This window comes from Chelmon rostratus, chromosome 23, assembly GCF_017976325.1.
Source record: "Chelmon rostratus isolate fCheRos1 chromosome 23, fCheRos1.pri, whole genome shotgun sequence".
In the NCBI taxonomy this organism is placed as follows: Eukaryota; Metazoa; Chordata; class Actinopteri; order Chaetodontiformes; family Chaetodontidae; genus Chelmon; species Chelmon rostratus.
In genome coordinates this window covers 6700479-6712644 of record NC_055680.1, presented here as the reverse complement: position 1 = coordinate 6712644, position 12166 = coordinate 6700479, and the positions used below count along the sequence as shown (strand labels likewise).

Here is a 12166-nt window from a genome sequence, read left to right as displayed (position 1 = left end):
TTACTGTAGATGAGTGGTGTGAAAAACCTCACTCTGTGTATCTGTTTATGTGTATGAGAGAGGCTAAAAGGGGCCGTGTAGCTATCTGACACTCAGCCAATACTTTAATTAACTTCCTTATAACTTTGTTTACATTTGGTGTGTGTGCATAGTTGGGTTTTTCCATTTCTGGAAATAAATGTGCATTAGATAAGATGAATGGGGACTTTAATTTGAAGCAAATTTACTAAGGCACTTACGTAATGAATAGTAATAGAAATGCAAATTAATTTTTGAAACAGCTCAGAAGTTGCTCAGGAACATTTTGAGCTGTTCTCAGTATAACAGCTCTGTGCTGTTCTCTGTGTTATCACCTAAAACACCTTGTTCACAACTGAATGTGTCACTGCGTCATCTCCAACACAGTGTCACCCTCAGAGGCGTCGTGTTTGAAATGTGATGGATGATTTTGATTTTGTTTTAAGATCTTTGACTCAGAAACTGAGAAAAGAACAAAACTTAAAGTCAAAATTAAGGGGTGCAGCTGAACATCCAATCATATGCAAACAGGTATGCACAAAAACACTAAAATGCAATGTACAGTATATGTATGCCTTTGTTAAGGGTGTAGCTTGACATTTTGGGGAATAAACCTTATAGTTTAAAGTGTGGAGGTAGAGCCAGGAGGCAATTAGCTTAGCCTAGCATAAAGACTGGAAGCAGGTAGAAACGGCTATCTTGGCTCTCTCCAAAGCCCATAGCACATCTAAAGCTCAGTAATCATCATTTATATAATCTATGCGCAAACAGAAAATAAGATATTTTGTGGTTTTACAGTGACTTACACGCTGCAACATTAGCTATTTTTGAATGGGAATCGTGGCGCATTCAGGGGCAGCGCCCCTGTTTTTGAAGGATAGCGTACGAGCTATCACTATCTGTCACTGGTCATTTGTCAATAATTCATCATCAGAAATGTATATAAGTATGTATAAGTATGCAGGAAAGACAAATGTCCACTGAAATAGAAGCTCTTGACAGAGCCAAAGCAGCGATATATTCCAAAACAGGACGGTTAGAGCTAGCTAAAATTATGCTAACTGAAAACCTGGCAAAACATCAGCTAATCAGGCATAATTAATCTACCAGTATCTAGCAAGATGAAACAGCATTAGCTTACCTTTGTGTCTGACTGTATACAGACTCATTTCTTATTTAGAACATTATTACATGTGTAGCGTGTTTTGTGTTAGTTCAGCAGTTCTATCTGACAGTAGCCAGCCGATGGTACTCGTACATACCCTTATAGATAATGTTACAGTTACGTATGCCGAGAATTAACTACAACCATATACCTGCTGACAACAGGTAGCTTACCATTCTATGTAGCCTCTCATGTAACATTCTAGAGCCTCTATAACTACTTAAATGTCAAATTTGTAACTATCTTCCCATCATATCACTATACAACACCAACCATCACCTCCCATCTAGCTAGGTAGTCTCAACCTGGTCAACTTAGTGTAACTCAGTTCTGGAGTTTAGCTAGGTGGGTGGTAATAGTGTACAGGTGACTACTGGTATCCTCCAAAAATGGCTATTAATAAATTTGCCAAAATGTTCCTTCAAAAATATACACACAACATCCAAAAAGCTTACACAAATAATGTGTGTGTATGTGCACATATAAGCACACTGGTTACCTGATAGTTAGCCATCTCAATCAGCTGCTCCATGTCTTTGTCCGGATGCCTCTGCTTCAGCTCCTTCAGCGTCCTCGCCATGTCCCTCCTGGCCTCGTCCTCCTCATCCTTCGCTCCTCCCTCCTCCATCATCCCTCCATCCATCCCACTGTGACAGTTCAGCGCCATCTGTCCATCCAGCTCCAACATATCCATCTTGGTGAAGCCTCCAGGACCCAGCGCCCCTCCCCCTCCTCCGTCCATACCTCCTATCCCTCCGTCCGCGCTCCCCTCGGTCTCGATGATGATGCCCCGGTTCTTGTCAGCGCGGTAACGCTTGCGGACATACTTGTAGAAGAGGAGGCGACGGTCGGCCACCCAGGCCTGGACCACGCAGAGGGGGAAGAACAGGAAGGTCAGCACCGCCTCCCATACCTGGAGGAGAGAGGGGACAGAGTTGGCAGCTCCTTCTGTTTAACTTTCATCCATTTACTTCCATCCACTTTGTCCACAATGAAGAAAAGGAAGGAAAGTCCTTACCTCCACCTCTCCGGGGGAAAACACACTCAGAATCAGGTATAGCCAGATGTAGGCGAAGACACTCCAAGCTGCCGTGACGAAGAACACCCGCAGGTGTTTGATTTTTCGAGTCTCGCCGTCGGGAACCACGTACACACACAGGGCGATGATGACGAACATGTTGAAAGCAGCGCTGCCCACAATGGTGCTGGGCCCCAGAGAGCCTGCCTCAAAACCGTGACCACACACCTATAGGTGGGGTGAAAATTAGATTACAGTGCTCCCATTACATTTTGTATCAGTTAATCTAATGTGTAACCACCTGGCTCATATTGGACTCACCTCAATAACAGACAACAGTATCTCGGGGGCACTAGAACCCAAGGCCATTAGAGTGAGATTAGAAACGGTCTCATTCCAGATCCTGACCGTGGCTGTGGTGGTCTCACCATTTGGCCTCTTTATAGTGATCTCCTTCTCCTGGGAGGTTATGACCTGGAGAGAAGAGAAGAGAAGAGAAGAGAAGAGAAGAGAAGAGAAGAGAAGAGATGAGATGGAGGCACCAAAAAGAAAGAAAAGGTATGAAAGAGAAAGAACAAGAAAGGAAAGGAAAGGAAAGGAAAGGAAAGGAAAGGAAAGAAAAAAGCGTAGGCAAGGAGAGTAGAGGGTGTAGCAAAAAGAAAGGAAAGAAAAGGTGATAAGTAAAGAAAAGGGAAGGGAGGTATATGGGAAACAAGAAGGAAACAAAATGTAAGGAAATGAAAAGCAAAAAAGAAAAGAAAAGAAAAGAAAAGAAAAGAAAGAAAAAGTGAAAGGCAAAAGTAAAAGCAAGGAAAGGAAAGGAAAGGAAAGGGGATTAGTGGAAAGAGAAACTATGTTCTTTGTCTTTGTGTGTTTTACTATTATTTGGTTTATTTATCAGATAATTATTTTATAGTGATGCCACACAACTTTTAAAAAAGTGTCATATTAAGTAATATTCATTGATGACCAATGATAACTGACATGAGTATACATGTGTATGTGTTAGTGTGTGTATATGTGTGTACTCATGTATACATGCTATATATATATATATATATATACTATGTGTGAAGACATATGAGGAGAAAGTCATAATGGAACCATGCCTACCTCTATAGAAGACATGAATCGATCCGCTATAATGCTCATGCCCAGGAACATATAGATAAGTGCTACGAAGTAAACAATGGCCCGTGCCACTTTGTCCCCTACAGAGGGGTTCTGTGGGTTCCACACAGGCAGTACCACTCCTGAAACAAAACAGAACAAAAATTTAAAGATAATCAGAGTTCTGCTGCAAAGGACATAAGAAATATTGGAAGAAATATTTGGTTGCAACAATTTCCTTTAATAAGTTCACCAATCTCTCTCTGTAATCTTGTATCGTCTCAAAGCTCAGTGGCAGCACAACCTGATTAAGGATATAATAAGTGGGAGGTTTTCCAATATCCCATTTGTCGTACTAAAACTTATTGAATAAAGCAATGTGCTCTAGTTTCAGGCAGTCAATTGCCACAATGAGCTGATAACTCAACAGTGGAATGCTTTTGCTCGGGAGGCAGTGAAGCACTGTCGACTTTGTTAGGCATGGTGTCCCTGATGTGGGTTTGTTATGAATATTCTGCTGATAGCGTTCAGCTTCAACTAGTGCATTAGAACCTGGCAACTGGCAAATGTATCTCTGAGCCTATGGACTGGTCAAACAGAATGAGCTGCCAAAATATACTGCAACAAATTCCAGGATGTTATGCTAATTTTAGAAATTAAGGACACTAATATATGGCAACGACATGAGTAATATACCATATATAGGCCATAGGAACACCATATTACAGAGCTCTGGCTGAGCCCCCAGCATTAAGCTTGCTCCAAATGGCTGAATATGAAAATGTTCTGGATGTATACTGCAACCAAGACAATGGAGACTTAGTTATTAAATCTACAGGATAGTAAAGCTGAAAAAAATCCTAAATGCATTAATGCAGTATAATATAATTAAATGCATCTACTACCTCCATTAGAACACAGACATGGTAATCGATCACGAACTTTATTACTGTTTCGAACAAAAGAGGAAATTGAATTCACTGAATAACAGTGTTTTCCATACGTTGATTTATTCGGCGGCCACTACACATTTAAAATGGGTAAAATGTTATTTCATTGTAGAGCTGTGCCAGGAACCAGTCCCCCATTGTGCTGCTCTGGTCCTCCCTCTCACATGTGCACTGAGGATGGATGGACCCCTCTTCTCTGGGCACACTCAATCAAAACATGCTCATGCGCAGGAGGGAGGATTGTGGTTGGCTTTTCCCGGCACGAAGCTGCACCACAAGTGGAATCAAACTCTGTGGGAAACGCTGGAATGAGCCGCTTAAGGCATGAAATATCTGCTGGTGAACTTTACTGATGTGCAACATCGTCGTGCTCATCCGTGATACAGGTTTGTGACATCAGTAGTATAACTAGAGGCTTAACTCTATCCCAGAATTAACCCTTTCAACAAGCTGCACTTGCTGTCAGGGTTAAGTACGGACATGCTAATCCCTGTCCATGTGCATTATTCACACATACGACCAGCTCACCTTCCTGACAGGGGTCTCCACTAGCTGAGCAGTTTTTCTCAGGTGAACCTCCATGCACCGATCCAGGACATGACAGGAGGAGAAAAGAGGAGAGGAGGAAGAAGAGGAGGGATGAGGAGAGGCGGGAGAGGCAGGGGGAGTTGAGAGAGGACGGAGGCACAGACATGGCTGCTGGAGCCATTTCTGCTGATGCTGCCTGGACTTCACTGGACTCTACTGGCTTCTACTGGGTCGGCGCAGCGTGGAATGACGTCCAAATCCTTAAAGGTAGACAGAGGAGACAGAAGGAAGGCTGTTATTCAACCTGTCAATCGCACCACCCGTTCTACTCTCACATTAATTATTTCTGCTGGCTTTAATTGTGTATTAATCGCCTGAACAGGTAACGGGTTGAGAAAAAGCAGCCACAGCTCAGGTTGGCATTCAGCCAAACCCATATCTGCGACTAAGAGACAGCATTCTTCATTTTTAGGAGAACTCAATAGAACGTGGTTGCAAAGTGCTTTACGGTGGATTAAAAACAGATCAAATGAAATTACAAGCAAGAAAAGCAATAAAGAGGGGTCATCAAAAGCAACTCTGAAACAAGAGTCTGTAGAAATACTACAAATGATGACAGGCTTGTAGCCAGCGTCCGTAATTAAGTTAAAATAATAAAGTGTAATAAAGCTGAGGTAGATGTAGCAGGCCTGAGCTCCACAGGAGCCCAGATGAAATAAAAAAAAATCTATCAACTCCTGTCTTTAGTCTGGAGTCAATAAGAGCATCTTCTTTAGCTGCACCACAGAGCACTCACACATTACTCTGTTTCTAACGTGCACTTTCAAACTTTAGGATTGTTTTTAGTTCATACTTTGTGATGGAAACCCTCAGAGCACCGCGGGCTATAGCAAACTGGCTCGTACAAGGCTAGGTTTGTGCCAGGCCTTCCATCCAGCGAATGAAAACATCCACACAATCTTTCCACATCACACGGCCGCGGCGTAGTCGATTTTTCAGTTTTCATTCAGTTCCACTGCTCTCATCAGTGTCTTTTCCAGTCTCGGCCGTTTTCAGTGAAACAGCTCTGATGAATCCACTGTGCACTACCTGCTCGGCACCAAGCAGCAGACAGATAAAGTTAGCGAGTAGCCGATGACAAGTGGAGCATTTATCAGCTGAAGAGACAGATATTCCCCTCAGGAGCTGTCAGAGAGCAAAAACAGAGGATGTTGGACTTAAAGACAAGACTCTGAATCTGGATTTGTTCGGTTTTGTTTGTCTTGGATTTGGCTGCTGGTTGCTAACACCTTTACCTTTAAGAACTGTATAAGGTTATAATGTGTCATTATTAAACTGCCTCTAAGTGCCCAAAATCCCTCGAAGCATGCTTATCTTAGTATTAAGAACATATTGGGGCTAATGTTTCAAGTTCTGCCTGAGAGATGTAGCTCGGGGCAAAAACTACCCTGTTGCTCTGCCACTGCTGCATCTTTAGGTGTGAGGCCAAAAATGTTAAAACTTTGATGAGAACTCTCTCCTGTGAACAGCATGAACCTATTATTTAGCACAAGCTGCAACATTAAAAATAGTTGGACGCTGAATTTCCAGCACCCCCCCAATTCCTGAGTGGAAATAATGGCCTTGAATCAAGTCTTTCACGTGTGTGAACTTTATGTGTGTGGGGCCAGCTGCAAATGGCGCATTTTGTGACAGATTTCACGCTGCTATACAATGTTTCGCTGAGCTGAGAACAATGTTATGAATATGTTTTCATATCGAGGCAGCAAAGTGATTTTTCAGCCGGACCGCAGTTAATACATTGTGAGCGAAAACGGAAAAAAACGGGAAGCGTAACAGTTTGAACTGGCAGCGATGGGTCAAATCAGTGCAAACACACACACACACACACACACACACACACACACACACAGAGGAACAGAAACATACACACCAATGTCAACACACACAGAACACAGAGGCAAATACAAAAACACAAGCGGCGTGCCGTGATGGAGTTGCTGACCTTGTGCTTGCATACTCTCTCACACACCAAATGCTGAGCCACACACACACACACACACACACACACACACTGGGTTGGTCAGCCTTGGGGCGAAAAATGGCTTGACCCTGTCTTCACACAAGTGCATACGCACGCACCCACACACAGTTACACACACGCAACCACAGTTAGTCATCTGTCGTGACATTAGCGGGGAGTTGCTGACCCTGTCTTCATCTATCTTCCAGGGTCTCGCTGCTCTGACAGCAACCTGTCACTTCAATACTCAGCTCGCTTCTCTCCTCCGCCGTCTATCGCGCTGCCGCTTCCCTCCGCTCTCTCGGCATCTCCCCTCGCTCGCGCATCACAGGCTGCTGTGAGATTTTAGGAATGCTGAACTTTCCCACCTGGGCTGCAGTTTTAAAAATCCGCAAATCAGTTTTGACAGCTTAACCCTCGAGTCGGGCCCGGTGGAAAACTGATCTGGGAGCATTAGTTTGCAATTATTTAGTAACTTGATTGCGCGGATTTATTAAGGAATATTAAAGAACAAGATAAACTGGAAAAAGAAATGCTTTAAATTTAGATTTAAACTCAGTAACACACAGTAAGTATGAAAATTGATGGAGCAGAACTAAAGATATTGTCTCTTTGATTCCACATATTCTTTTGTAAACATCCAGCACCTACATTACCCACAATGCAACTTGACTGCAAAACATTTTGGTTGGATATTTGGGTGTGGTATGCTCATAAATGCTAATGCCTTGATTCACCAGTATTGCTCAGCCGTCTTTCTCGTTCCTCTTCTCCTTTCACCTGCTTCATTAAATCTCTTACTTCCTTCCCATCTTTCTCCCCACCCTCCCTCTCAGCCCCTCTGTCAGGCTTCCTCTGCCCACCTCCTTCTGTGCATCTGCGTAAGTTAACGTCCTGTCGTCCTCCGTCTCTCTCTCTCTCCGCCCACGCACCACTCCACGTCTTTAGCGCCTCTCCATATCTCCTCGCACCGCCATTCACACCTTCGATCCATCCAGCCTCATCGCTCGGTTCATGTCACCCTCATCCATAAACAAATCTGTCCCACTTCTAGTCCGCAGCATGTGTATTTGCTGCCAGAATAGTAAACAATCATTATAAAGAAGATGAATGTTTGCTCATGGAGAGCTGTGCACAAATTAGTCCACTTTTCTTTTTTTTATAGTATTTAAACTTCAACTAAACAGCGAGGAACAGTGATGGAAGGTGAGGATGAATGTAAATGACTCAGCGGCTGAATACAGAATTAGGCTCTGGATAAATATGCAGTCGTGGCTTAATTTCAGTTTAAGAGCTCAGTTTTGTGTCAAGGTGTTTATGATTTCCATATATTATTTGTGCTCAAAAGAAAAAGCTATTAGCCTTTTCATGGGCTGAGTCAAGACTGTCTTTAATTTTCAGAGCCGACTCAAGAGCAGCCCTTTAATAATGATGGGCAAGGCTGCGTGACAGAGGGATGTCTGCACACAGAGCAAGAACACAGAGAGGGAAAGTCGCAGAATATTAGCAGAAAAAGTGGCAGTTTTTCTGTGAAAGGATAAAGGATTGATAAAAATATACGCAAAAGATGCATCAGAGATTTATGATCGCAAAGTGGTGGAAAGCACTTTCATCTTGGTAATTTATACGTCCTAAGAGAGTTGCACTCTTTGATGTTTGGTAGCAGGGACTTCAGAACATGAAAAGCCAAAAGTGAAACACACGTTAATGGGGTAAACTTGTTGGACTATGCTGCTACAAATGTGCACAGCACATCTTTATTATTTTTAATAAACCCAACAGTCTGACACCAGTGCACAGCCTCCTTCTTAATCCTTGAGCACGCATGAGTCTATGTGTGTGTGTGTGTGTGTGTGTTCCTTATTTCCCAAAGGCTTTCCCCGGTAGGACATGAATCATTCTGACGGATCACACGCACACGTACACGCACATGTGCAGACACGCTGTTCTGACTCTGAAGCTGACAGTGATGCTCAGTGCGCGTGTGCCGACATGGATGCAAATGCAGACGCATGCATGTGCATAAACACACGCGTAATCCCATTGACGTGCACCTGTGAAATTGCGCAGTTCTGCTTTCAATCAAGTCAACAGGTGCTCACAATTTGTGTGTGTGTGTGTGTGTGTGTGTGTGTGTGTGTGTGTGTAATGGTTGATGTTAATCGAGGCAGATAATTTGATGATTGGATGATGCATGTTTACAGCGTCTTTGTAGGTGAAAGGCTGGAAGACATTGATATAACAAGGGGATAATGAACGAGAAGAGAAGAGAAGAGAAGAGAAGAGAAGAGAAGAGAAAAGATAATAAAAGAATGGATAAGAAGAGAAGGGGGGAGAGAAGAGAAGAGAAGAGAAGAGAAGAGAAGAGAAGAGAAGAGAAGAGAAGAGAAGAGAAGAGAAGAGAAGGAAAGGATAAGAATAAAAGAGAGAGAAGAGAAAGGATGAGAAGAGAAAGGACAAAACTGGGCATTTTTCGACAGCTGACCAGCATAATTATCGCAGGGAGTGACAAACTCCTTCATTACAACAACATGGGTTTGTTTGTCAGCTCCTCTGTTTTGACTCTGAACCATGTTGATGCTCAAGGCTCCATGTCTGTGCTATGAAACCGCACTTGCCATTACCACCTATGACCAGAGGTGGCGCCAGATCAACCGGGACAGAAACTGAACTGACAGGAGATAATGAAAAGTCTCTTATCGAAAGGCAATATAAAAGAGGCAACAGTAAACAGTACTGACCACAAGAAAGTGTCTGGAGAAGCAGCAGCTGAATAAGCCATGGCGACAGTGCCTGCCTCACAAGTGAATTTGGAAATGTTACGTACAGAAGAGAAGTATGTCCAGAGGGCCTGGACATACTGCAGGATGAGATGAAGGCAGACAACGCACATATTCACACCCACTGTATAGCACATCACACACAAGCATCGACCCGTTTATTGAAAGCAGTACGAGCATTGACCACGGTTGTTGATTCATATCTCATCAGCTGTGCTTTGCTGCGCTGCCTCGTTTGGCACCATGAATCACCGTGCACATGCACACACACATGCGCGCGCACACACACAGCGCAGTGGGCTAATATTGTCTCAGGGTCAAATGACATTTGATTCATCGCATCTTCGTGGGCTCGCCTGGCGTTCGCACTGTCATTACACTGTCCCGCCCCTTCCTCTTTCTCTCCATCCGCCCATCCTTTCACACTGCTAACACGGCCCTAACAAGTCACATGACCTAACATCAAGCTGTTAAAAACTCTGAAGTGAGCTCGTATCACCGTTTACCGTGCACACCACCTGTGACTCCTCGAAAGCCCTGAAGAAAGTGTGAGCTAAAAGGTGTGGGTAGTGTTTTGCTTTTTGTAGCATTCTTTGTCTTCCAGACAAAGACATTTACTGTAACACACTGGTGGCTTGACCTGGAGGACTGCAAGTATATTCCCTCTATTCAGTCATTTTCTTGGTTTTATAGCACTGCTGTGTTCATGGTACTCTGCACTAAGTCAAAAAGAATGACAAGCAATTGAAAGGGGAAGCCGGCTCTTCTCATATTTCTTATATTTTTGAATTGCTTTCACTTGGTCCAGTTAGGGCTAGCTCAGCTGCTAACAGCTGTGCTTCCGATGGGCCACTTCTTGGATCAGGTGGTGTCAGGCTGCTATTTGGGGGGTTCCATTCCCAATGAAGGGCTGTGACCAGTGGGTTGGAGTGCATTTTGAAATTTTAATGACCCCTTTTAAAACACAAATGGAGTTGACTGTGGACTGTATTTCAGACCATCATGATGCAACTTAAGATCCTGATATCAGTGAGACCAGGACTTGACAGTTAGGGGCCATATTCCCTGTCCGGATTCATCCCTCTGTGTTCTTGCCCCTCCATCTCTTCCTCCTTTCCTTCTCCCATGGCTCCCCATTTTCCTCCCTCCACCATCCAACCCTTTTTCCCTCTTCTCCCCGATCTTTGACAAAGGGGGAAAGATGAAGACAGCTAGCTGATCTTGGTCATATCTTCAGTGTGTGTGTGTGTGTGTGCGGACCATTCCCCGCAACTTTGCTGGTGTTGTGCTGTGTGAGAGAATTTGCTGGGTGTGAGCGTGTACATAGTATGTGTGTGTGTGCGTGAGTGAATGTTCATGCGTGACTGATCTTTGGCTGCAGCCGTGGAAGCTCCAGGCTGGGGGTGTGGGGGGGGATTGGTGGTGGTGGTGGTGGTGGAGTGGGGAGGCAATGAGGCGGCGAGGCCAACCCAGGAGGGAGCAGTTAATGTGGGAAAAGGGGAGCCGTGGTGCTGGCTGCCTTCGGTACACAGAGCTGAAAGAGCTTGGTTACTTGGTGAAGACAAGATTAGACGAGAGATCAGGAGGAGAGGATGATGCAACAGAGAGGGAGCGGAGGAAGAGGAGCGGGATGGAGGGGGAAGGGGGGAAGGAGGTAGTGAGAAAAAGAAATGAGAGCACTGAGATAAAACCCAAGAAAGGCGGTAAGGAGATGCACAGAAATAAAGAAAGAGGTGGAGAAAGAGAGGCGGTGTGTGAGTGTGTGTGTGTGTGTGTGTGGCACTAGGATTACAGCTATCGAGCGGCTGAAGAGCTGATGAGATGCGTAATTAGGCAGATTTAAGGGCCATAGCGAACGCGCCCCACTGGGCTGTGGATACAGCTGTCCAAGCATGTTAGAGAGCGCTGCGAAGGGCTGCCCGTACTCCGGAGCACAGTGCAGATTTAAGACGATGGCGAACGCATCCCAGTGGAACAAAAAGAAAGACATCAGGGATGCAGCCTGGCTGTCCCCTCCGAACAGCGAGAAAAGTCACTGCAGAACGCCGCACACGCACCAGTGAGCTTTCAGCTGATGAAGTGCGTGTGCGTGCGCAGGTCTGTGGAGGATAGCGAACGCAATCCACAGACATACTGACAGCTGTCCTCGACATTAACTGCATCTTTGCCATGAGATGCACACACACACAGATTGAGCATTTATGACCAAGAAGCAAAGATTCAGACACATCAAAACAGATTTTTAGATTTAAAGGGGCCAGTGAACGCGCCCCGCTGTGTCTAGATGTTCGTAGAGGAAGAGGTTTCAAAATGTTGCACAGCACAGATTTAAGGTGCCTGTAAATGCATCCCGCTGGAGCTCAAAGCAGCTACTGATGCACCTGGTTCTTTCACGTTTAAAAGGAAAGCCTGCTTTTAGGTTATAACAGAGCCATGTAGAGTAAAAAAAGTGCAACATTTTGGCTACTCATTTCATATTAGTGGGATCTGATTTGAAATACAGCGTTTAATATTCCAGATTGAAATTATATGCAGATGGAGACAGATTTGCCCCAAGGTTTAGAGAAACTAAGA

At 44.4% G+C, this 12166-nt stretch overlaps 1 protein-coding gene across 1 annotated transcript in view; it reads right to left on the bottom strand.

The window, feature by feature from the left end:
- slc8a4b (solute carrier family 8 member 4b) overlaps positions 1-12166 on the bottom strand; it is an 89898-nt gene that overhangs the window by 45541 nt on the left and 32191 nt on the right. The window contains exons 2-6 of the mRNA XM_041964617.1: positions 4790-5049; positions 3315-3454; positions 2523-2675; positions 2202-2429; positions 1683-2096 (exon numbers count right to left, since the gene is read on the bottom strand). Of these exons, the coding sequence (XP_041820551.1) occupies positions 1683-2096; positions 2202-2429; positions 2523-2675; positions 3315-3454; positions 4790-4970 (1116 nt within the window). The 5' untranslated portion in view covers positions 4971-5049. The remainder of the gene's footprint in view (positions 1-1682; positions 2097-2201; positions 2430-2522; positions 2676-3314; positions 3455-4789; positions 5050-12166) is intronic.